Source organism: Ochotona curzoniae, unplaced genomic scaffold (genome assembly GCF_017591425.1).
Source record: "Ochotona curzoniae isolate NIBS_2020 unplaced genomic scaffold, NIBS_Ocur_1.0 scaffold_4506, whole genome shotgun sequence".
Lineage (NCBI taxonomy): Eukaryota > Metazoa > Chordata > Mammalia > Lagomorpha > Ochotonidae > Ochotona > Ochotona curzoniae.
The window spans coordinates 21,583,461-21,609,015 of NW_024467119.1; the positions used below are offsets into that span (position 1 = coordinate 21,583,461).

Consider the following 25,555-nt stretch of genomic DNA (forward strand, 5'->3'; position numbering starts at 1 on the left):
TAGTGCCAGGTCCCACCAGTGCAGCTCTCTAAGGCAACTCTTCTCTACTATTTTCTGAAAAGTCTTATCAGGAATTTGATGTTCTATCTTCCCTTTATCTTAGAACAATGTGTTTATAGCACTCTCCAAAAGAAGATGTAAGGGCCCAAGCAGCTAAAGTACTAGCCTTGAATACACCAGGATCCCATATAGGCACCAGTTCTAATCCTAGCAGCTGCGCTTCCCATCTAGCTGTGGCTTGGGAAAGCAGACAGGGATGGCCCTTGGGATCCTTGGTTTCTTGCACCCATGTGGGAGACCTGAAGGAAGTTACTGGCTCCTGGCTTTGGATTGATGCAGCTCCGGCTGTTGCGCTCACTTGGGGAGTGAATCATGTGATGGAAGATCTTCCTCTCTGTCTCTCTTCCTCTCTGTATATCTGACTTTGCAATAAAAATAAATAAATTTTGGGCCCAGCGGCGTGGCCTACTGGCTAAAAGTCCTCGCCTTGAACTTGCCCCGCGATCCCATATTGGCGCCGGTTCTAATCCTGGCAGCCCCACTTCCCATCCAGCTCCCTGCTTGTGGCCCAGGAAAGCAGTCAAGGATGGCCCAAAGCTTTGGGACCCTGCACCCGTGTGGGAGACCCTGGTTTTGGATCGGCATAGCACCGGCCGTTGCGCTCACTTGGGGAGTGAAGTATTGGACAGGAGATCTTCCTCTCTGTCTCTCCTCCTCTCTGTATATCTGACTTTGTAATAAAATAAAATCTTTAAAAACAAAAACAAAAAAATAAATCTTTTAAAAAAGATATAAAGAGAAATTAACTCATATTCATAGTGCTTCAGGTAAGTTAATGAAGAAATGAAAAAACCTGTTTTTGTTTTTTTTAATCTTATGTAAAAAATTTTCATTAAGCCTTAGCTCTAAGGTAGCTCTTTCCCTCAGAAGAGGAAGTTGTTGAGCATGGAGAATGCTGGCTCGTGGCTGTGGGATCCCCTGAACATGGCTGGATTCTTGGATGTGAGGTGCAAAGCAAACACAAGAGATCTGGCTTGTGATAAAACAGCACTTTTTTTTTTTTAATTACATCTAAAACTTCCTTTCTCTCCTGACTTTGCTTTTTCTTCCTGTGCAAATGCTCTTCTCGCTTCCTTTCCTTCTTGACACAGTACTTCAGCTTAATATCACAGTTTGTCATACAAGTGAAAGAATTTTAATAGCCCTGTGTGGGCTGTCACGTACTTTAGTTCTCTGTTCCTTCCTTACCACTGTGTCATAAATTATGCACATACACAAATGCTGGTTGTTTACTGAGTGATGCACGTGTGTGATTCGTACCTGAGAGTATACACATTGTTGTGAACAAAATCAAAAGTCACTAAATAGTTGCAAATATAGATCACACACACACACACACACACACACACACACACTAGGTAAGCTGTCTGAATGATGGTGGGCTGTGTATATGGCTATTTTATTTTACCTACTTGGAAGGCAGAGGCAGAGATCTTTATCCATTGATTCATTCCCCAAATGCCTGCAACAACTGCACTAGGCTGTGCTGAAGCCAGGAGCCGGAAACTTAGTTGGGTTTTCCTTGTGGGGGCAGGCACTTGCTCACGCCCTGACTTGCAGCATGTGTGTGAGCGTGAGAGTGGAGTTGAGACTTGAATCTAGGCACTGTAGTGTGAGATGCAGGTGTTCTGAGGGGCTGCTGCTGCTGCTGCTGTTGTTGCTTTTTTCCTTTTTGAAAAAAACAATATTTACTTGTTTGAAAAGTAGTGTTATAGGGAGATGTAGAGACACACAAAGATATTTTTAATCTTCTGATTTAGTCCGCAAATGGCCATGATGGCCAGTGTTGATCAAAGCCAGGAACATCTGGGTCTCCTGCATGGGTGCAAGGGCCCAGGCACTGGCCAGTCTCCTACTGCTTTTTCAGGCACATTAGCAGGGAGCCAGAATCAGAAATGGAGCAGCCATGGTTCAAACCAGCACCCATATGTATAATGTGGGCATTGCATGTGGCTTATTAACCCACTACACCACGCTGCTGGCCTTTTAACTTTTATTTGAAAGGCATGGTTAGAGAGAGGAAGGAGAGAGAGAAAATGAAATCTTCCATTTTCTTGTTCATGCCCCACAGGGGTTGTGTCTGGGCCATGCTTAAGTCAGCTTTATTTGAGTCTATACATGGGTGCAGGGACCCAGGAATGTGGGCCATCTTCTGATGCTTTCCCCAGGAGCATTAGCGGGAAACTGGAATGAAAGTGTAGTAACAGGGATCTGAACCAGCAGTTTATAGCTTAACCTTCTGTATTACAAAGCTATCCCTTCTCCTACACTGCCCAGCCTACTTCCCCTGTGGCTTACCTGCTTTGCTGCAGTTATTTCCAGTGCGAGGTGACATTAGAACAAACTGAGTGATGTAAATGAACAAGTTGTGCAGCTGATGTGGGGGACTCGGGGCCTCTGCGGTGGCTTCTTAAGTTGATCCTCTGCTTGCAGCGCCATGCCACTTGGGTGCCTGTTCATGTCCTGGCTGCTCAATTCCTGATCCAGTTCCCTGCTTGTGGCCTGAGGGGAAAACAACAGAGAATGGCTCAAGCCCTTGGGGTCCCTGTACCTGTGTGTAGGGTTAGAAGAAGTTGCTGGCCCCTGGTTTCAGATTGGCTCAGCTCTGGCCGCTGTGGCCATTTGAGGAGTGACCTCGCAGAGTTCTATGTCTCTGCTTCTCTTTCTGCATATCCACCTTAAAAATTTAATTGTTTAATGAAAATCAAGGAGAAAAGTGTTGTTGGGGGAAGGCAGCAAGTTTAAATGGTCTGAGGGAAAAAAAGTGGGAGACATTACATTTCCAAGAGATATTTCTCCTTTGGCTACACAAGGCTAAAATATCCTTGAAGAAACACATGCTCAAAAAGTTCTGAGAGAAGTACTGAATGCATACATGAGAACTGTGTTAATACAGGAGAGTCAGAATCTTGTGTTTTATTGGCAGGACATTCGTAAATAGTTATGTGTAATCGCAGTCATGACTTGCTTTTATTCTAATAGCAAACATTTTGTACAGAGGTTTTTAACCTTGGGAAGCTGCTGCGTGGCTAACAGTGGACTTGACGTTTTTGCGAACCTGTGCAAACTAGATGCAGAGCGTTATCTGCATGTGTACAGGCACCTTTTTCTTGGATGAATGCTCATGTTTTCCATCAGATTCACGATTCATATATTCTTTCTGCAAACATTTATGGACTGTGCCCTTTTCTAGATAATAGGGGCATAAGCATCAGCAAGGTAGACCTCAGATTAAGAATGTGCAAGAAGAAACTGTTGGGAAGAGGAAGTGTGGGTAAGAAGTAGAATGCGAGGACTGATGTTTTAGATAGCGCGTGTCACACGGGCCTCTTGGAGGAAGTGACTTGAATTATGATCCAGAGACAGAGATTGGGGAAAGCGCATTCTAGGCAGAGCAAACAGTAAAAGCAAAGGCCCTAGAGACTGTGAGGACCGGTGTGACCTGTGTGGCTGGGCAGAGTGGGACTGAGTGGCCAGGAGAGAGTAAAGATGCTTCTCTCAGGCTGGGATGCAGAGCTTTGGAGGGTTTATCCAGGGGAGCACTAGGTCTGAAATTAACTTCTGGAAGGACCACTCACTGTATGGAGAATAGACTATAAGGGAATTTGGAGGCAGATTGCAATTGAGATTCTTTATTTTTTTATTTGGTTTTTAACTTTTAACAATCTTTTTATGAGAAGAGTGAAACAGACTAAAGGACAGATACAGCAAATGATATCTTCTGCTTCATGTCCCAGACACCCACACTGGCTGGGCCAGGGCTGCAGCCACAAGCCAGGAACACACTCTGGGTCATCCACATGCGTCTCAGGAGCCCATGTACTTAAGCCATCATTGCTGCCTCCCAGGATTCACATATGCAGGAATCTGGAATTGGTAGCTGGAGCTGGGACTTAAACCCAAACCCAGGTACTCTGATGTGGGGTGTGCTCATCTTAACCATCAGGCTAAACACCTACTCCTTAGGGGCGTGGGCTTCTGCATGGGCTGGCGTTGTGGTATACCAGGTAAAGCTGCCGCCTGTGGTCCTGGCGTCTTAAATGGGCGCTGGTTGACGATCTGGCTGTTCTACTTCTGAACCAGCCCTCTCCTGATGTGCCTGGGAAAGCAGCAGAAGATGGCTCAAGTGCTTGGGCTCCTGAGATCCGGAAGAAGCTCCAGGCTCCTGACTCCTGCCTGGCCCAGCCGCGGCTGTTGTAGCCATTTGGGGAGCGAGTCAGCACATGGAGAATATTTCTCTGTTTCTTCTTGTCTCTGTGTAACTCTAGCTTTCAACTAGGTGAATAACTAAAAAAAAAAAAAAAAAATTAAGTGTCTTTGCAGTAATGCTAGCTTGGGATGAGGCTGGTTTGGATCCAGTATTAAAAGTAGAAATAATGCTGATTCCAGTGCAACAGCTAACACTTGGCCAGCCTAAAGCCAGGAGCTGGAAGTTGCCTTTGGGTTTCGCACGAGGGTACCAGGGGCTAAAACACTTGGAGCATCTTTCGCTGCTTTTCCTGGGCCATTAACACGGAGTTATATTGAAAGTGGAGCAGGAGGGACACGGACTGGTGCCCGTGCAGGATGTCAGCATTACTGGTGGAAGCTTTTCTCACTGTGCCACAGTGTTGGCCCTGAATTTTTTGGGTTTTTTTTTTTAATGATAAAAATGTTTAACTGTGTAAATGGCCTTCAGACATGACTTTTGCTGCATTCCAGTGTTTTGATTGCTGTTTCTTTACATTATTTTCTAGATAGTCTGGTGATTTTTTCCTATTTGGGAGGGTATTTTTGGAGATTTGTAACTCTTTTTGGCTTGTTTACATTTTTCTTATATTTTACATTGCTTTGTGGTTGAAGAGTATTTCTAATTTCTCTTTTTTAAAATTTACCACTGTGGTGTGTAGTCTGAGAGTGCTGTTCTCTTTTTGCAGGTGTAGCACTTGTTCTGAGGCTTCAGGGTAGTGCAGTGAGCACCACAGTGGTAACTGATAGAAGATGCAGGATCCTAGGTTAGCAGTGGAGAAAACCAATCAGTGCAGTCTAAACGTCTGACCTTTTTTTTCAAGGCTGAGGATATGGCTCCGAGTAGCTCTGCAGATGGAGATGTGATGAGAGGTTCGGAACCAGGGAAGGTCAGTGGTGGAAAACCACTGCAGAGAATCCTTCCATATTCCGTGACACTGGAGAATGCCCTCAGTGATGGCACGAGGGCTCAGGGTTGGCACTGTGACACTGGAGAATGTCCCCTGTGATGGCACGAGGGCTCAGGGTTGGCACTGTGACACTGGAGAATGTCCCCTGTGATGGCACGAGGGCTCAGGGTTGGCACTGTGACACTGGAGAATGTCCCCTGTGATGGCACGAGGGCTCAGGGTTGGCACTGTGACACTGGAGAATGTCCCCTGTGATGGCACGAGGGCTCAGGGTTGGCACTGTGACACTGGAGAATGTCCCCTGTGATGGCACGAGGGCTCAGGGTTGGCACTGTGACACTGGAGAATGTCCCCTGTGATGGCACGAGGGCTCAGGGTTGGCACTGTGACACTGGAGAATGTCCCCTGTGATGGCACGAGGGCTCAGGGTTGGCGTTGTGCTGCAGCAGGTCAGGCTAGCTGCTGCCTGTGATGCTGTCACATGTGAGTACTGATCCAAGTCCTGGCTGCTCTGCTTCAGGCTCGGCTCACCGCTAAGTACCTGGGAAAGCAGTAGAAGACCGCCCACCTCGTTGGGCCCCTGCTACCCACATGGATGGGGTGGCAGGATCCTGGTTTCAGCCAAGCCCCACCCTGGCCGTCGTGGCCATTTGGGGAGGGAACAGTGAATATAAGATCTGTCTCTGCCCCTTCTTTTCTTTGTAATTCTGCCATTTAAACAAATAGAAAACAAATCATAAACAAACCAAAAATTGTACTGAAGGAGACCAGAGTTGAAGAAACCCAAAACTGGGTATTAACTGAGTATTTCAGAGGGTTTCAGAGTTTGTTGGAAATGCACATTATTATTGTTATTCAAGTTTAAGAGTTACAGAGGGAAGGAGAGTCAGAGAGAGAGAGAGATCTTTCATCCACTGTTTCATTCCCCAAATGACCACAATGGCTGGAGCTGGGCCTATTCCAAGCCAGGAGCGAGGAGCCTCTTTTGGGCCTCCCATGTGGGTGCAGGTGCCCAGGGACTTGAGTCATCCTCTGCTGCTTTCCCAGGCCATGGATCGGAGGTGGAGCAGGCAGGACTAACCACTGGCTATATGGGATACCGGTGCCTCAAGCTGAGGTTTAGCCTATGTGCCATGGTGAAAGCCCTGATGCACATTATTTTTCAATCTATTTTTTGTTGAATCATTTGAAGCCCCCTCACTTATATGCTAAATGCTGAGAACCTTTCCTTAGCATTCCTGCTGCCCCTGCTCCTGGACTTGGGTCGTAGAAGTCTAGCAGTCCTGTGGGCCGTGGAGATAATAGGTTTTGTTCAAGGGTATTAGTGGTAGTAAGGCCTTTGTATCCACTTTACATTTTTTCCCTTTCCCCTTTGAATATTCATAGGGATTTTTTTTCTGTGTTTCTGTCTCTGGAGTAAAGGATAGTTGTTCATATTTGGTTCTTGATGAGAATTATTTGACATAATCACAAATTGTTGTAATTTTATTCTTGAGCCTTGTTTTCAGATTTTCCTTCTTTTTCCCTATGCCCTGAGCCCTCACCTCCCAGCCCCATTCCCGTCCCCCACTTCTCCCTTCCATTCTCTTTCCTTCCTTCCTCTTCACCCTCCATTACCTCCTCTGTACACTTTTTTCCTTGTTGGTTGTCTACTCACCTGTCAAAATTATGGAAAATACAATTAACTTTATGGGAAAATTAGATGAATTAATGGGAACACTTTGTCACGGAACAGATTTTCAATGATATGCAATTAATTCTGATTATAGAGTTTCTAATCAAAAAATGTTTAATAGATGCTGCTTGAATAATTAATGCTCTATAATTAACAAATCAGTTGTTTGTGCTGCAAATTTTTACCATACTTTATCAGCTTGATTTCCAAAGACATCAACATTTTTTCCTGCAATCTTATACACTTTATTAATTTACTACATCATAAAACTTTAAAATATATTTGGCAGTCTCTGAATTATCTCTAAATCCAAATTAGTGGCAACTTTTGGAACCCTGATTCCTCTTGTGTGTGAAACCGCGATTCCTCTCTTTATGTTCCTCTGTCACAGGACGGGTTTGCACTAGAGTACTATAAAATCAGATGAAGTCAGTTACGGATGATATATTGTAAAACTACAGATGTGTGAGAGCTCAGATATGAATGCCATCTCTCCTGTTTGGGTTTTGATACTGGGACATCTAGGATCTTATCAATACGTACCTAAAGCTTTTAAGAATTTGAAAGGAGGAAGTTTAAAAATCTTTCCTAAATATGATTAAATTTATGAAGAACATCTTTTTAAAATATTTTATATAGAAGTGCATTTGTATATAATAGCTTAGCTGTGACATTAAGCTATAGCAGTGAAGAAAAAAATAGAACAGTTTTTGTTTTTTTTTTTTTACAATCATGTAAGTAGACACATTTTGATGACTTGTAAACAATATTGGTAATAGCAAATCAAACCTAAGCTTGTTTTAAAATGGGAAGGCCAACTCAGAGTTGTGTCTACCACGAATCATGCCAAGACCTGACTGGTGTTTCTTGTCTGGGCTTCAAATACATTTAGAGCTTTGAACTACTTAGTGTAGAGGCCGGATCTTTGATGTCTTTTTTTTTTTTTTTGTGGATGTGGTCCATTCACAGGTGAGTATCACTATGCTTTGCTCTCATAAGTTATTTTGAGGCAAGGATATTGTCAATCTGGCAGCTGATAAAAGCTGAAGAATACTGTAATGGAAATAAACAAGTTCAGGGCAAGGGAATATAAACATAGTAAAATCTTGTGTTGAAATCCCCAGGCCTCGGTTTTGGTGGACATGTTAGAACAGGAAAGGTGAATCTGTTGGAGTTAATTCAGTTAAGCAAGATGTGTCTAGCCCAGGGTGTAGAAACTGAAAGCTTATTTTGAAGCCACCTGAAGGAGTGACTGAAGATGATTGTTCAAATAAAGGTACAAACGGTTCCTGGCCAGAGGATGCTGCCCATTGGCCCCTGGCTCACTGCTGCTTGCTCTTCATTCTGCTTACTCCCAACAGTTAATAATGATTAACTTTTGTTCCATTTTTAATCTGATGTAGTGTTCTGTGTTATAAATAAGGGAAGTATAAAGAAAGGGGCATGATCTATAGAATATAAAATAGAAGAAACGGGCTGACAATGTGTCTTAGAACTTATTAGGTCTTAAGAAGAGGAGAAACTAATATTTACCCAGAATCCCTGTGTGCCAGGACCATCTTTGATGCTTTATTATGAGAGGTATATTTTTACTTGGGATAATTTATCATCCTTGTAAGATTTTAAGTTTATTCTTAGAATGGAGTTTTTGCTAGTAGAAATGTTACAATTAAAAAAAAATTAGCTCAGGCCTGGCGCGATGACCTTAGTGGCTAAAGTCCTCACCTTGCATGTGCTCGGATGACATATAGGCGCTGGTTCTAATCTCGGCAGCCCCACTTCCCATCCAGCTCCCTGTCTGTGACCTGGGGAAGCAGTGAAAGATGGTTCAAGGGCTTGGGCCTCTGTACCCACATGAGACCTAGAAGAAACTCCTGGCTCCCAGCTTCAGACCAGTCCAGCTCTGGCCATTGAAACTATTTAGGGAGTGATCCAGAAGATGGAAGGTCTCTCTCTGTCTCTCCTTCCTTGTGTAACTCTACTTTTCAAATAAAAGTAAAATTTATCTTTCAAAAATTGTAATTATGAAAGTAAACTGTAGAACTCACTTTTTCTAAAATGTTTTAATTATCATTTTATACAAAAAGTAGAGGGACAGAGACAACCAACAAAGATCATGCATTCCCAAATGTCTACAAAAGCCAGAGCCGGGCAGACGGAAGGCCGAAGCTGGGAATTCGGTTTCCGTCTCCCACGTGGCTGGCAGGGACCGAACGTCCCGAGCTGCCACCTGCTGCCTCATAGAGTGTGCATCAGGAAGCCAGAACTGGGAGCAGAGCTGGCTCTTCAGAACCCAGCCACCCCGATGGGACACGTGGGCATCCCAGGCGGCCTCTTACACGCCGCACCACTCCCTCCCTCCATAGAACATTCTGAAAACACAAGTCTAGTGGCAGATCAGTGGTCACTGGAGTTAGAAGTGGGTTAGGCCTGAGGCGTAAGTGTGGATATGCCTGAGAGATCACACGGAGAAATCTTCTTGGACTCTGTAATGGAATAGTTATTATTGAAATGTGTGTAGGAGTTAAACTTTGTGGAACTGCACATGTTGCTAAAAGGTCAGTTTTACTACCTTTCATTTTTTTAAAAAAATATAATTTAAAAAATATGTGGGAGACCCACCTGAAGCACTTGGTTGCTAGCTTCAGCCTGGCCCCGCCCCAATTGTTGTGGACATTAGGGAGTGAACCAGTGATGGAAGACATCTCTCTCTCTCTCTCTCCTTCTTTCTAACTTCGAATTTCAAATAAATGAATAAGTCTAGTTTTTAAAAAAGTGCATGAGGATGTTTTAGCAATAATCAGCTTGTTAGAAGTTACGTTGGTAGTCAAACAAAGGAATTTTGAGCTATCATCCATTACCCATAGTGAAATTAATTCTTATCTTGTGTCATCTATGAAGAAATAAAGTAAACCTTATGATTTATGGTATCCTTAAGGGATGATTTTGTAATTTTAAATGCTAATATAGAACTATTTTAAACTAAGAGGTAATGAATGCAAATAGTAAAATGTTTGGAAAATAATGAATGCCATAGATAAGAATATATAAATCATTCAGCATTCCAGTAATCATTGGCAACATTTTAGTACTTCTCATTACTGTGCTTCCTCTTCATTTTTTGATTATGTAGTTGCTATTGTAAATTGGGTTTTGTGTTCTTTTCCTTGAACACGCTTTTCCATGTCTTTAAAATTCTTGCTAAATGACTCTTTTAAAGCTGTTTTATAGCCAGTTATGTGGATTTTTAAAAATTTATTGAGCCTTACTTTTGTTTGGCATTTAAATAATTTCTACTATCTCATTACTGTAAGCATCACTCCAGTAAACATAAATCCACATCTCTCATACCCCGAAAATATATTTTGTGTCTATATAAATAACTGTACAAGTGTTTGCTGAAAGTCTGATTTTAGTGAGGTGCAAATATGAATAGTTTTCTTTCATTCTTTAGGTACAGCTGTTCCCTGTACAACTTCCCTTTTGTGTTAGCAGTTTAGACAGAATGTGTTCCAGCGACTGTCAGCTCAAGCCAGTTCAGAGCTCTTATTCCAAATCTGAGGAACTCCCGTTTTGGAGCCAGGATCTTACAGTTATGTGAGTGGAAGTCTGGAAGACTTTTGATGCCTTCCACCTTTCCCACTCTAGCCCGTCCAGCACTCTGTTCGGAGGTACCCTTCCCAGGTGTAATGTTTCTGGAGTAGTGGTCTGGGAGGGATGGAAGGGGGATGGCAAAGCCTCTACTGCAAATGCATTCGCAGTGCCCAGGTTACTCGTTACTTATGACTGTCTCCAGTATACTGATTTTATATCTTCCATATAGCATGTATTCAATCAGCCAGTCCTTTTTAAAAAATTATTATTATCTTACAGATTTTTTTTTGTTTGTTTGTAAGAGTTACAGAGAGAGAGTTACAGAAAGAGAGAGAGAGAGAGATCTTCTATCTGCTAACTGGCTCCTCTGATGACCATGACAGCCAGGGCTGAGCTAGTCTGAAGACAGCAGCCAGGAGCTTCTTTCTGGTCTCTCGCGTGGGTACAGGGTCCCAATCATTTGGACTGGTTAGCCATACCATCCCAGGCTGTTGGCAGGCAGCTAGATCAGAAGTGGACCAGCTGGATACAAACCAATGTCTGTATGGAATTCTGGCATTGTAGGTAGTGGTTTACCTTCTATGCTATAATGCTTCTACTTTTTAATCATTGCTTTTTATTTATTTATTTGAGTAAATAGGTTTTCAAAATAAATTTGAATAAATAAATTATTTGAATACATTGAACATATGTGACAGAAGACAGAAAGAAACACGGTGAGACAGATCTTTCATACCCTGTTTCAGTCGCCAAATGGCTACATGGCTGGGGTTGGTCCAGGCTGAAGCCAGTAGCCTAGAACTTCACCCATGTCCTCCACATCTCTTCAGGGGCCCAAGCACTTGGGCCATCATCCGCTGCTTTCCCAGGTGCATTAGCAGAGAGTTGGATCAGACCTGAAGCAGCTGGGACTTGAACTGGAGCTCACACGAGATTTCAGCATTGCAGGTCGTGCTATCCAAGTCTTCTTTCCTTGGCAATGCCTTGCAGTCTCTGCACATGGGCCTCATGGGGACCTGCCTCACACTTGGCTCCTCCTTATTCTTGGGGCTATTGTTGATGTTTTTAGTGGTCTTAATTGTTGCTGTCTTCCTTTATAATGTAGGCCTGATACTGTCAAAATTGAACCTGGGTCATGAGTCCTAAAGAAACGTGTTTAAAATGTTTCTAAAATTTATAGCCGCTTTGAAAAATCACTGCTAAGCATTTTCCATGCTTTTATTTATTTATTTATTTTTAAATTATTTTTATTATTTTTTATTGGAAAGGCGGATATACAGAGAGGAGAGACAGAGAGGAAGATCTTCCGTCCAATGATTCACTCCCCAAGTGAGCGCAACGGGTCGATACTATGCCGATCCGAAGCCAGGAGCCTCTTCCGGGTCTCCCACGCGGGTGCAGGGTCCCAAGGCTTTGGACCATCCTTGACTGCTTTCCCAGGCCACAGGCAGAGAGCTGGAAGGGAAGCGGGGCTGCCGGGATCAGAACCGGCGCCCATATGGGATCCCGGGTGTGCAAGGCGAGGACCTTTAACCACTTGCGCCACCGCGCTGGGCCCATGCTTTTATTTTAAACAGAAGTACAGTTCTTAGTTTGACAAGTACATCTTTTTGCCTCATCTGCATAGTAGATGCGTAATAGGAACGTGCATGTCTGTTGGTGGCCAGCAAAAGCTTTGTTCTAAATAAAGCAATGCAAAACAAAAACACATCCTTACTGCAGTAAAATGTAACGGCTCTTTACGCCTGCACTTCCTCAAACATCCTTTGACATATTTTCTATAATACAAGTCAGCAAACTATAGACCCCGGGTCAAATGTGGCACCGCACAGGTTTTTGGAATGGAACGACACTCATTTGTAGTTGGTCTGTGGCCCCTTTTGTACTATAACAACAGTGCCAGGTAATGGGGTGGAGCCCATTTGACCTGCAAACCCTAAAAAGTATTTATCATCACACCGTTTGCAAAGTTAGCCAAGTCCTGTTTATGCCTCCCTCGAGAATTCTTTCTAGAACAGATCAGATAAACATGTCTCCTTAGAAACATTAAACACATCACTACTTACAGGATATGTCTGAAAATCTTTACCTGAACATGGAAATCCCTTTGCAGTCTAGATCCAGATCGCTTTCTGAGGTTTCTTGCTGTCCTCAGCCATGGACCCTAGTAGGAAATACTGAATTTGAACCTGAAAAATGCTCTGATGTATTTTTCCAAGCTTTTCCATGTCTCCATTTCTAAAGTAAGGGAGGGGTAGCAATGGAACCTTCCTTGAAGCTGTGAGTGAGAGTATCTCTGTGCATGCTTAGACCAGAGCTTGGCCCAAAGCAATTGTCCAACAATCAGAACTGCACATTTAGTTATTATTTATTTGCAAGGCCAAACAACAAGGAGAAACAGGGAGATTGGCAGTAGGTGGGGGTGGGGAGGCAGTAATCTCTCACCCATTGGCTCACTCCCAGGCAAGTCTCAGCCAGGAGCTGGAAACTCCTTCTAGTTCTAGATCTTAGATGTAGGTACAGAGGTGCAAGCAACTTGGGCCATCACCTAGTGCCTTCCTGAGTGCATTAGCAGGAAGCATGGCAGCCAGGACTTGAGCTGGGCCCCTGACAGGAGATCCTGGTGAGGAAAGCCACAGCTTTAAACTGCTATGCTATCATACTAACACCTGGTCTGTAATACTAACATCTTGGTCAAGACAGGAGTCATGCACTTTAAAAAAAAAAAAAAAGATTTATTCATTATTTTTATTGGAAAGGCAGATTTACAGAGAGGAGAGACAGAGACAAAGATCTTCCATCTGCTGGTTCACTCCCCAAGTGGCTGCAATGGCTGGAGCTGAACTGATCCAAAGCCAGAGCCAGGAGCTTCTTCTGGGTCTCCCACACAGGTGCAGGGTCCCAAGGCTTTGGGCTGTCCTCGACTGCTTTCCCAGCCCGTAAGCAGAGAGCTGGATGGGAAGTGGAACAGCTGGGATACGAACTGGCGCTCATATGGGATCCTGCTATATGCAAGGCGAGGATTTAGCCACTAGGCTACTGCCCTGGACCCCATGCATTTTTTTAGGAGTTATTTTATTTTTTATTAGAAGGGCAGATATACAGAGAGAAGAAGACACAGAAAGGTCTTCCATCACTGGTTCACTCCCCAAGTGGCTGCAAGGCTATTTTCACAGTTTCCAGGTAGAGATAACTAATTACTTAAAAACAGTCACAAGTCCAAGGGAATGGATGGGCTTTGCTGCAGCATCAGCTGGAAGATGCTGACATGGGGGGCAAATTCTGCCAAGTTAAACTGCAGAACCACTTGAAGAATGCAAGATCTGGTAGTGAGAATGGGCCCATGAGGGGAACAGTGGACATGTCCTTTTTGGGTTATCACTCCAACTGGTGAGCATGAGAACCAGGACTGGAGCAGGCGTGACTAGACAGAGTTGGCACCCACCAGCATGTGGGGCTGGATAGTGAAGCTGGTTGGGTTGAACTAGGCTCCAGTGCCCATTGACATGTGTGAGAGCTGAATGGGATGTGGGACAGACTGGACCAGTCTGCTGTACATACTGGCAAACATGGGAACCATGGCAGGGGGCAGGCTTGGTGGGGGTTATTGCGGGTCAATCCGACTAGGCTGTAGCTCCCCCTGGTTTGCATGAGGGCTGAGAGTGTGGTGGGCAGGATCGAATTGGGTTCCAACAGCCATTGCTTAGTGTGGAAGACAAGGCTGGAGACAGAACTGATCCAGAAATTACAACCACCAGCATGTGCATAAGCTAATTGGGGCGATGGACTGTGCTGGACCCTGTATTGGCAAGCACACACAAGAAACAGATCTGGGATCACTTCAGATGAAATTTCTATAGGGATCCTCCCAACTGAATTGCTGGACTCAGAACCCCAACCATGGAGAGAGCTGCAGGTTCTGTGGTTTGACTGTGTAATACATGTGTCAGAACTGGGCCTCCTCAGTGGCTTAGATGCAGCAGTGGACAGCATATAAAGATGCACATGGAGGATTTGGCAGTACATTGGAACCTACAGAGGAACCTGGTACCATAACAAAGAACAGAGGGCAGAACAAATCAATCAACTACCCCAGCCAAGAGTTGGCAGTAATAACTGGGCAAACGGAGACTCGAAGGTGGACTATGTCAACTAGTGGATTCTGAAGAGATTTCATAGTGCTTGGAGTGGTGAGATTGGCAGCAAGTCAGAACTATTGAACTATCGAAACCTCATGAGCAGGACCCTCGGACATCGGGAACTTTGGGGTGGTATCAGGTGGCTGTCCTCCATCCCAGCATGCAGAGGTGCTTGGGAGGCTGGGTGTGGCTTCTCTCCTTGCCTCCCCATCCCCCCAGTTACAAGAAGAAGGAAAAAGAGAATGTGGAAATGGTGATCTCACCCACCTTTCTTTCTCTCTCTCTCTTTTTTTTTTAAAGATTTATTTATTTATTTTTTTATTACAAAGCCAGATATACAGAGAAGACAAGAGACAGAGAGGAAGATCTTTCGTCCGATGATTCACTCGCCAAGTGATGCAATGGCCAAGGCTGCGTCGATCTGAAGCCAGGATCCAGGAACTTCATCCAGATCTCCCACACGGGTGCAGGGACCCAAAGCTTTGGGGCATCCTCGACTATTTTCCCAGGCCACAGGCAGGGAGCTGGATGGGAAGTGGAGCTGCTGGGATTAGAACTGGTGCCCATATGGGATCCTGGCACGTTCAAGGCGAGGACTTTAGCTGCTAGGCCACCGTGCTGGACCCATCACCCACCTTTCTGTAGCCCTTCACCCTAGTCACCATAATCAAGTATGTAAAAATCATCAAAATAAAAATAATCAGTGATTTTTAAAAAAATCACCACATTCACTATAGCAGAAGCTGGCTCCTTCTGCATGGACATGTGTTTGCTTAAAAATCATACTTCTTGGGCCCAGCTGGTGGTAGGAAGGCGGGTGGATAGCTGAGATGTAGTGAAAAAAAACATTGCATTTCTGATTTATCATTGTCAGCACAAATTTTGCATGCAAGCCTTTAAAATTTTTTATTTGAGATAGAGACTCTGTGTGTGTTTCCATCTGCTGATTTATTACCCACTTAGCCGTAACAGCCAGGAACTCAATCCAGGTCTCTCATGTGATCGGACAAACCCGATCACTGCCCTCTCCTGCCTCCTAGAAGCTGCCTCAGCAGGAAGCTGGAGTCGATAGCCAAAGCGTGAATCAAACACAGGCATGCCAGTGTGTGCCACAGGTGTCGTCGCCTCTGGACCAAATACCTGCCTCTGGAAGGGTTTTGTGGTTTTTTTAACTTTATTTTTAATATTGTTTACATAGTTGAGTGGAATGCATGCCCATGTGGGCCCCCAATTAGGGTGGGAAGGGTCAAAGTATGGAGAAAGGTGGATGGGACGATGTTTCCATTTTTGTTTTTTTGTTTTGTTTTTTTTTTCTCTGTGTCTCTTGGGGGAGAAGGGGAAAGGATCATGGTTTATAGTCAAATTGCATCAGCACCCAGGGATGGGTGATGGTCATTTGATGATGCCTTTGAGACCCCCATGTGGGGAAGAATATTCAGAGGGTATTACTTGAGTGATTTTGATAGTTCTGAGGCATTGTCAGCTTGGTTGCACCAGATTGAGAAAATCTTTCCGAGGTCTGTTGCCTCACTAGATCCTCTGTAGTGCAGTCACAGAGCCAGGAACACGCTGCAAAGTTTGGCCAGGTGAGTGGTCTAACCTCTTCAGCTTTCCGTCCTCAGAGGAAGCAGTGTCCCCTACTGGCCTAGATGAGCTGGCTGTCACACCTCCACCGTGCATCTGGGCATGCTGTCCACCGCACAGGCATCAGCAACTGAGGGGGCACAGTCCTGACACACGCACTCCAAGGTCGGACCATATCTTGTGATTTTCCCTATGGCTAGGAATTGAGTCCAGCTATCTAGTTGGAGACAGCCTCCCCCCACCAAAAAAAAACTTTGCCTGGGGTGACCTCAGACTCAACTCTTATGTGCACAGCCAGTGCAGGGAAAGATTGGGTCTGTTACCTGCCCAGCCAAGCATGCACCCCAGCCCCAGCTTTTGGTATGCCAGGGCATGGTGGATAAGCTATTTAGCCTGGCCTAAGCCTCCCACTTGGGCGGGTGTCTTGAACATACCTTCTGGTTTTCCCTCCAAACCACCCTGTCTCAGCTCCCTTGCCTACCTGAGAGTGTGAGTCTCTGGTCTGTGGAAGCCACGAGAAGTCACTCCTCCCCTGTCCAACTTCTCCCCTCAGCAGCCCCCATTCCAACAATCCCCTCCCTACCTTCCCCAGGCAATCTGCAACCCCATCACCACCCTTTGACATGTGGCGTGCCTGACGGGCAGGGCTGCGTGTCCTGGCTCGGCATCCCCTACCTTCCCTGCATATTTTTTAAAAAAGAAAGAAAAAAAGAGGCAACCATCTTGGCACCCTGGTAGAGTTAGCACAGATTTGGCATTAACCAGAATGCCCAGCAGTTACTGGCTGCTTTTCTCCCAGCAGTGTACCACCTGCACAGCTACAAGGCTCCCCAGGCAGCTGCCTGTAGTTTTAATAAAACTGGTGTATGTCTATGTTTTGTTCCTGTGGGTACTGATTGTTACCAGTAGCCAGTTTTAACAACTATAACAATGTAAGTAATGCCCATAAGATATGTAATTGTTTTCAGTTTTGCCAATCTGAAAAAATAGATAACATGAAGAGGCCTGTGCTGTAGCATAACAGGTTAGACTGCTATGATATGACTGCGATGCTGGTTTGAGTCCCAACTGCTCCACTTGTGATCCAGCTTCCTGCTAGTGTGTTTGGGGCAGCAGCAGAGGATGCTTTTCTTGGGTCCCTGCCGCCATGTGGGAGACCCTGAAGAAGGTTCTAGCTCCTGGTTTTGGGTCTGCCCAGTCCCAGCTGTCAGGGTTATTTAGGGAGTCAAATCAGCAGATGGAAGATTTGTCTCTCCCTCCTCTGCTTGTGACTCTGCTTTTCAAGAAAGCAGATAAATCTGTAAAACAAATACAATGAAATATTATGACCAGAAATATATTTTATAGTTCAGTAGAGGGTATGGTAAGCATTGTGGTCATGGCTGACTGGCTTGGAGACAGGGGTAAGACACCGACCTCCCTCCCTGCTGAGGGGCCTGGGGAAGGTTCATGGTTAGGAAGAGCTGGTGCATAGCTCTGATTGCAGGGACTTGCAGTAGGGCACTTCGGCTGGTTACAGTGGGCCTCACACCGGATTTCCGTTCTTAGCTGACTGCTGAAAGGGCTTTGACCTGTTTCTGTCTCAGTCATGGTCCTATCTATTTGATTCCATCATGAAGTTTCTCCTCCTCCTTTTTCTCTTCACATTTATTTATTTATTGGAAAGACAGAGAGACAGAGACAGACAGATAGAGAGAGCGCGTGCCCCACTGGTTCACCCCCGAGTGGCAGTGACTGGGAGTGCAGCTAGGGTTTGCCTTCCGCACATGCCCTCAGGGCCTGCTTGACCAGGTGTTCAGAAATGCTCTCCTGTACAGCTTGGAAAGCTGCGACTAGACCCTTATGGTGGCGGGCCCCTGTTGTTAAAGCACGGAGCAACAAAGAAGCCAGGCTACCTGGCAGGAGGCTTCTAAATTTCTGGTACATCAAGAGGACACATGGGCCCGGCGTGGTGGCGCAAGTGGTTAAAGGTCCTCACCTTGCACACCCGGGATCCCATATGGGCGCCGGTTCTAATCCTGGCAGCCCCGCTTCCCTTCCAGCTCCCTGCCTGTGGCCTGGGAAAGCAGTCGAGGACAGCCCAAAGCTTTGGGACCCTGCACCCGCGTGGGAGACCCGGAAGAGGCTCCTGGCTTCGGATCGGCATAGTGTCGGCCCGTTGTGCTCACTTGGGGAGTGAATCATCTGACAGAAGATCTTCCTCTCTGTCTCTCCTCTCTGTATATCCGCCTTTCCAATAAAAAAATAATAAAAATAAATCTTAAAAAAAAAAAAAGAGGACACCTGACTAAGCGACACTCTCAGGCACAATAATAAAGATCAGTGGTGTTAAATTTGAGCAAAGAAGTATCAACTATTTTGATATCTGTGTTTTCCAATGCAAATTAAACTTGTTGAAGGCTTCCTAATTAGGAAAATTGCAGCAGAAACAATTGCCTTCTGTTTGTAAACCATGTTTTTATTTTTGCCTACAGCTGGAATGGCAGTGTAAAGCTGTAAAACAATAGGAGTTTATACTATTACAATATAGATCACCACTATTAAAAGAGATACTTGTGTCATCTTTTTCTTTTAACTGTTTCCCAAATTGAGGTGGAAAGGAGCTTACTTAAATGATGGTTGGACCCGCTGTGGTAGCTTAGTGACTAGAGTCCTCACCTTGCATATTCCAGGATCCAATATGGGTACTGGTTCGTATCGCAGCTTCTCCACTTCCCTTCCAGTTCCCTGCTTGTACCTTGGGAAAGCAGTAGAGGATGGCCCAAGGCCTTGGGACCTGGAACCTGTGTGGGAGACTCAGAAGAAGTCCCTGGCTCCTGGTTTTAGACCAGCTCAGTTCTGGCTGTTGCAGCTACTTGGGGAGTAGTGAACCAGTGGACAGAAGATCTTTCTGTCTCTCCTACTTTCCTTATATCTGCTTTTCTAGTAAAAATAAATAAATATTAAAAAGGGGGAATGATAGTAATAATGGGAAATCAGTAATAATAGGAAAATATTTGATTTAGAATATTAAGAGAGGAAAGGAAGTGAGGACATGCATGTGTTTTCTTTTTAACAAAATGTGTGAGGGGTTTGCTTTACCACCGAAATGCTTGCTTCCACGCAAGTTAAAGTCTAAAGCCAATAACACCTACACTTGCTCACTTAGCGTTCAGTGCTGTATCATTGCCATGTTGCTGCCAAATACTGTTTGATGATGATTAGAGAATTTTTTCAGGGGAAATTATGTTTACAGTAACATTTTTCTTTCTTTTTTACGGTGGTCTCATGTCGCTGCCCAGCAGCTACACTAAAAGATGAGGCACGCTCTTGAGGGTCTGGGAAAAGCCAGAACTACAACCGGACCCCTCACTGCCAAAAGCGGCTGCGTTTAAACCCTTTTCTCTGCTGCTCCTTTCCCCATTGGCCTTGGCTTTCCTCTGCTGCTTCTCCAGCCCTCTCTCCGCCACCCTTCTTTGTTCTGGTCCCCATTTTCTGCTGCATTTCTCCATTCTTGTCCCTGAACTTAGGTCTTACTACTTCTCTACCGCTTTTCCAGCCCTCTCTCCGCCACCCTTCTTCCTGCCCGTCCTTCTCCCCATCCTGTCTCTCTCTGTCATAGTCTCTCCGTCTTTCTCGTCATTGTCATCATCATCATCATCATCATCCGTCCCTCTGTCTTGACTGTCTTTCTCTCTTAGTCGTCTGTTGTGTCAGTTCGGTCCGTCGCCTAGCTTTTACCGGCTACTTTTATATCGTTTCTCCACCAATCACTTCTCTCCATGGGTCCACCTTCGCTGATAGGCCAGTAGCAATGACATAATTGCAGTGGGCGCATTAGCCTATCCCTGTGACTTCCTGTTTACCTGCTGGGGAGACCAACCCCACCTCCTGGCCCTGGGCCAGCCTCCATCTTGTGATGGCCCCTCCCAAATCCCAGGAGGGCTCTAGCACCCTGCTCCCCACAGTCTCAGAGTTATTGGAAAATAGAAACTTGTTTTAACGTTTTACTGTAAGTTTTTTCAGTATTGCTATTACATGTCTTATCTAAATTTTTAGAAATCCATTTAAAAAGAGATAAAAGAGAATGGATTTCTTTTTTGACACAATGCAAAATTTTGTAAGCATTCAGCCTAATGATTTAACATATTCCTGTTTAGGAAGAATAACATGGATCACGCTTGAATGACAATCGTTAAGATTTTTCAAGGGCATAAATCGGGTTTAGTCATTTTATGAAGTGGACTCAGTCACTGTATATTACTTACTGTGGTTTTTACCAAATGGCAAAATAATTGTTATTGCACAAAGTATTTCTAAAGTTAGCACATTAGCAGAACATCTTGACTCTGTGAGATGTGTTTTGTCTAAAAGCATGTATTCAAGTAGTCTTATTTTGGACTCACAAAGGCATTAACTTGTAAACATTCTCTTTGCTTCCTTGCAAAACAAGCCAACAAATAGCTAAAAAAGAAAATAGCTTCAGTTCCTCGCGCTCGATGTGAATAGAATACGCTTTGGGGAATTTGCTTGGAAACCACGGGATCTCAGAAGAACTTCAGCATATAACTTTGCTGTAATATGTTTTGTACAATAATGAAATCTTAACATGTAAAGATGTGTAATTACGTAGAATTGTGAAAGAAAAGTTAGGGAAATTTTCCCCTTTTCACAGTGAAATCTGTTATTTGATGTTGTGATATGAGGAGAATGAATGCCTGATACAGTTTCTCATTGGATTAATCCTTCATTTTGTGTGTCCTTTCCTTTCAGTTGGACATGTCAAGTGACCAGATAGCTGCAAATTTGCAAGCAGTTATTAACGAAGTGTGTAGGCACAGACCACTGAATTTGGGTAAGTGATTTTTTGAGGTAGACTTAAACTTCTCTATTGGCCTGTGGTGCTTAAAAAAAAAAAGTAAAATGTTAAGTAATAAGCCAACATGCAAATATAATAGCAACCCTATTTCTAGTGTTGAGATAAATAAGTGAAATTTAATTCTGCAAGAAATTCCTATCCTTTCATAATTTTTCAATTTAACCAAATTTAATTTTAGTTGTTTCGAAAGGCAGAGATCGATCTTCCATCTGCTGGTTCCCCTGAAATGTCCGCTGCAGCCAGGACTGGGCCAGGCTAGGGCCAGGCTGAGCCCAGGGACCCAGAGCTCCGGTCAGGGCTCCAGTGTGCGTGCCAGGGACTCATGTGCTTGAGCCATTGTCCGCTGCCTCCCAGAATGCGCATGGGCAGGGAGTTGGATGAGAAGTGGAGCTGGAGCTGGACTCAAGGCAGGCACTCGGATATGGCTGCAGGAATCCCAAGCAGTGAATAGCTCTGTGTCAAACACCTACCCCTTTTAATCTTATATATATAAATAAAAATAAATAAATAAATATACATCTAAATAAATATATATTTTAACTACACAAGAGCCATGAGTCATTTCTTAAAAGTGGCATGATCTGTGGGGGAATTACTATCCTGACTAAAATGTGAAACTGTTTTGGCCCTAGAACTCAGGCTTGTCTGGTGCCTTGTAGGTCATTCACGTTATTTCCTGAGATGAATTTCACTCATGGATAGTTGAACCATGCATGAATGCAGTATACTCAGTTCACTTCTAAGTTTACTTTTAGTCAGGTCTAGCTTCATAAATATATTCCTAACTAAAAAGCTATTAGTGGGGAAATCAGTGTCATGGCTCATTGTGTTAAGCCACTGCGTGTGGTGTTGGCATCCCAGATTGGCGTGCCAGTTTGAGTTCTGGCTGTTCTACTTTAAATCCAGCTCCTTGTTGGTGTGCCTGGCTGAGCAATGGAAGATGGCTTAGGCCTCTGTCATCCTAGCAGGAGACGCAGGTTCTGGGCTCCTGGCTTCAGCCTGAACCAGCCTTGGCCATTGCAGCCATTTGAGGAGTGAACCAGCAGACAGATGAACTCTTCCGTGTTTCTTCCGTGTTTCCTTCTGTCACTGTGCCTTTCAAGTAGCTAACTAGGTTTTTTTTGTTTTAAGTCAATAGTATATACATACTTCATTTATTAATTCTTTTCTCCTAAACATGGTTGTAATACTTAGTAGCTGTATGTGTGTAGATTCTTTTATGAATATATTTATTTTTATTTATTTGAAAGGCACAGTGTCAGAAAGATCTTCCATCAACTGGTTCACTCCACAAATGGCCACACTGGTCAGGAATGGGCCAGACTGCAGCCAGGAACTGAAGACCCCATCCCAGTTTGCCATGTGAGGATGAGGGGCGCAGACTGGCACCTGTTCTGCTGCTTTTTGAGGAAGCTGCAAGGGAGGCGCGGCACTTGGGACTCCATGTGGCTGCAGGATGGGATGTGGCATTTCATGCTGCTGACCATACAGAACCTGTTCCCCTAAGACTTATTTATTTATTTGAACATCAGAGAAATAGACAGAGAGAGAGAGAGAGAGAGAACTCTTCCTTCTGCTGGTTCACTGTTCAGAAGGCTGCAACAGCTGGGGTTAGGCTCGGCCAAAGCCAGGAGCCAAGTGCTGCTTCCTGTCTGACATGGGCCCAGTCACATGGGCATGTTCCACTCTTTTTTCGCAGGCCGTTAGCAGGGAGTTGGTTTGGAAGTGGAGCAGTGGGGACTTGATCTGCTGCCCTGAAGCGATGCTGGCAGCACAGCGTTTCACTTGCTGTGCCACAGTGCTAACCCTGTGACCGAGAACAGATTTCAGCTTAGGATCTTCTGAGGCTGTAGCAGGAGTGAGATGCTGGCAATGTTGTCATCTGCATTTCTTGCAGTGAAGCCCCTTCATACTGTTTTATGTGAAGATTTTAAATTTTTATGGAGTTTTACCACCTGTTTGGTAACACAAAGGTAGTGTCTGTGCTGACTTTTAAATAAATATATAGAATCTTTAAATTTAATGCAAATATCAACACCTACTCCCTTCACTCTTGACTTTGCAATAAAATGAATTCCAAGTGATCGTCTACTGGGAGTGAAAAACGAATCATTTGTGAAAACATGCGGCTTCGTGGACAAATCCCTCAGTTTCTAGAGCATATCATTTGTCTTCTACTCCTAGACATGAAACTGCCTTTCTTCCAATGTTGAGTATTAGTGCAGCTGTGCAGTCCTGGAGTGATGAAGCCGACCTGAGCCCTGTTCGAGTTCTTGTTGTGTTTTGTGTTGCTGCTCGGGAATCCGTGGAATATAATTAAAGCTGGTTTCTGCCTGCTGTCCTAGGGCCCTTCGTGGTACGAGCTTTCCTTCGAAGCGCCACAAGTGAAGGTTTGCTGTTAAAGATCGACCCATTGTTGCCTAAAGAAGAAACGGCTCAAGAAAAGAGTAAAGCCAGTATTTAAATGTCTTACATCGTGAAACTATTTGTAACGGATAGCGGCAAATACAATAAAACTGCACAATGTCTACATTCGTGTTGCTTCTTGTTCTTCTCGAAAAGTTTCACAATACAAAGTCTCAACGGTTTCAAAAATAACAGCAATTTTCCTCTGTGTCTGAATTTACCTTTTAGACCTTGCCACGTTTTCTTCCTTGAACCCAGATTCTACGTCTTTACAGCAGCAGTTTCCAGCTTGAATCATTTTCCCTGGGGAGCCATAACCTTGGAGGAAATTGTAATATCCCCTTCGCCCACAAGGCTCAGAATAGCAGTGTCATGAACTGCCTCACCACATGACCCTTCTAAAGCAAGAAATGCAAAAAATGCTCGGCCAGAAATACTCTGAATACCATTTTTTGATAGCATGAATATAAAAAGATGACTAAGCCATTAAAACATGTAGGTGGGTCGTTTTTTATGAATCAGTTTAAGAATAATATGCTGCATTTTTGTGATCATAGCTCACATTTTTATCATGCTCTGCAGACCTACAGCCAGAGTTGAGCCAGCCCCAAGCCCGGATCGTGGCAGTCCATCTGGTCTCCCGTGTGTGTGGCAGGTGCCTCAGCACCTGGGCCGCCACCTGCTGCTTCCCCGGGTGCTCTAGCAGAGAGCAGCGGCTGCAGTGGAACGGCCACGACCCGCACCAGTGCTCAGGTGGCAGCATCCCAGGCGATGGCCACACTGCAGGCCGTTGGCCTCACTGGATCCTCAACTCCTAAGTTTAATAAGGAATAGGTGTTTGTCAATGAGCATTCCTGTGAGGAGAGTAGAACAGTTTCACCCGTGGATGGATGATGAGGCTAACAAGGTAAGGGTCCGTCATCTGCCCATTTCCACATAGCGGCGAGTCCCCAGGTGTGTGCCAGCATGTGACAAGGTTAACAAAAGGGTAGGATTTGGACCTGCCCTTCCTGAGGTGATCTTCCACTTTTTCAAAGAGTGTTCAAATGCTTTTCCTTTATGAAATAGTGATGATAATAGGGATTTTGTTAACATCGTCTTTATAGATTTAGCAATTCTCATGTCTCTTAAATTGTTTTTGAAATTTTTGTGGTCTAGGTGCTCTGAAATAATTATGAACGATCACTCCCCCACTAAGCCTTTTTTTCCCACGGGAAAATTAAAATGTAGAGACTTGACCAGAAAAGCAGTCACGTTATGACAGGGCAGCAGTGGCACTTACCAGCTTGAGGAGTGCGTGTGACCTCACGTGTCACGAGGGATTCAGAGTAACAGTCCCGCTTTACGGATAAGGAAAGTGAAACTTGGGGAGGTCCTTTTCAGATAAGATTCAAACCTAAATCTGATGTGGAAGCTTTTAGGCTCCTTCAAGCCATTCTTAGTCACCAGGTGTGCCAGCTTTTGCATGTTCTAAAAAAGCCATTTGTTAAATAGTTTAAAATAGTTTGAATGTTGAGTAACCTCACTTGAGCGTCTTGGTGTGTGCAGTGAAGGGTTATGGCTGACGTCCAGGAAGCAGGAATGGGAGAGTGAGAGGGTGTGGGGGGCCAAGCCAGAGGGGACTGAAAGGACCCCCTGCTTTCTCACCAGTCCTTGAAAGTTTGTTGGTAAATGCTGACTTGAAGGTCCAGGTTCACGTGCTGGAAGATTCGTGATTTTACTTGTGGATTTATAGTATTACTATAGATTAAAAAATAATTGGCAGAAATGGGTGAGAATTCTACTACTCTCCGGCCGTCCTCCTGGTCCCTCGCCTTTCCCTGGTGATTACAGTGCTTTGGACAAAATCTGAAAGTACAGTTTATTCCTTCCTTATTTCTAGAAATGATGGCCTAGGTAGGAAGGTATGATGTTGCAAAAGGCCTTGTCACATCCTAGAAAGTTGCCTCTTAATCAGAACAAGTGAGGAAACATGGTTGAGAAACTTGGTCGAGGCAGAAATATCCCAGGTTTCCTTAATTGGCGTAAATTGTTCCCTATTCTGCCGTTAGAACATCTTAAGTGGCTAACAAGGACCTGGTTCCATGTTGTAAGAATTGTA

At 44.5% G+C, this 25,555-nt stretch overlaps 1 protein-coding gene across 2 annotated transcripts in view; it reads left to right on the forward strand.

Annotated features, from left to right (window-relative positions):
• Positions 1 to 23,704, forward strand: part of MRPL1 (mitochondrial ribosomal protein L1) — a 90,647-nt gene extending 66,943 nt beyond the window's left edge. For both annotated transcript variants that reach the window (XM_040966560.1, XM_040966559.1), the window contains exons 8-9: positions 20,943 to 21,024; positions 23,394 to 23,704. In XM_040966560.1, the coding sequence (XP_040822494.1) occupies positions 20,943 to 21,024; positions 23,394 to 23,512 (201 nt within the window). In that variant the 3' untranslated portion in view covers positions 23,513 to 23,704. The remainder of the gene's footprint in view (positions 1 to 20,942; positions 21,025 to 23,393) is intronic.
• Positions 23,705 to 25,555: the final 1,851 nt, after the last annotated feature.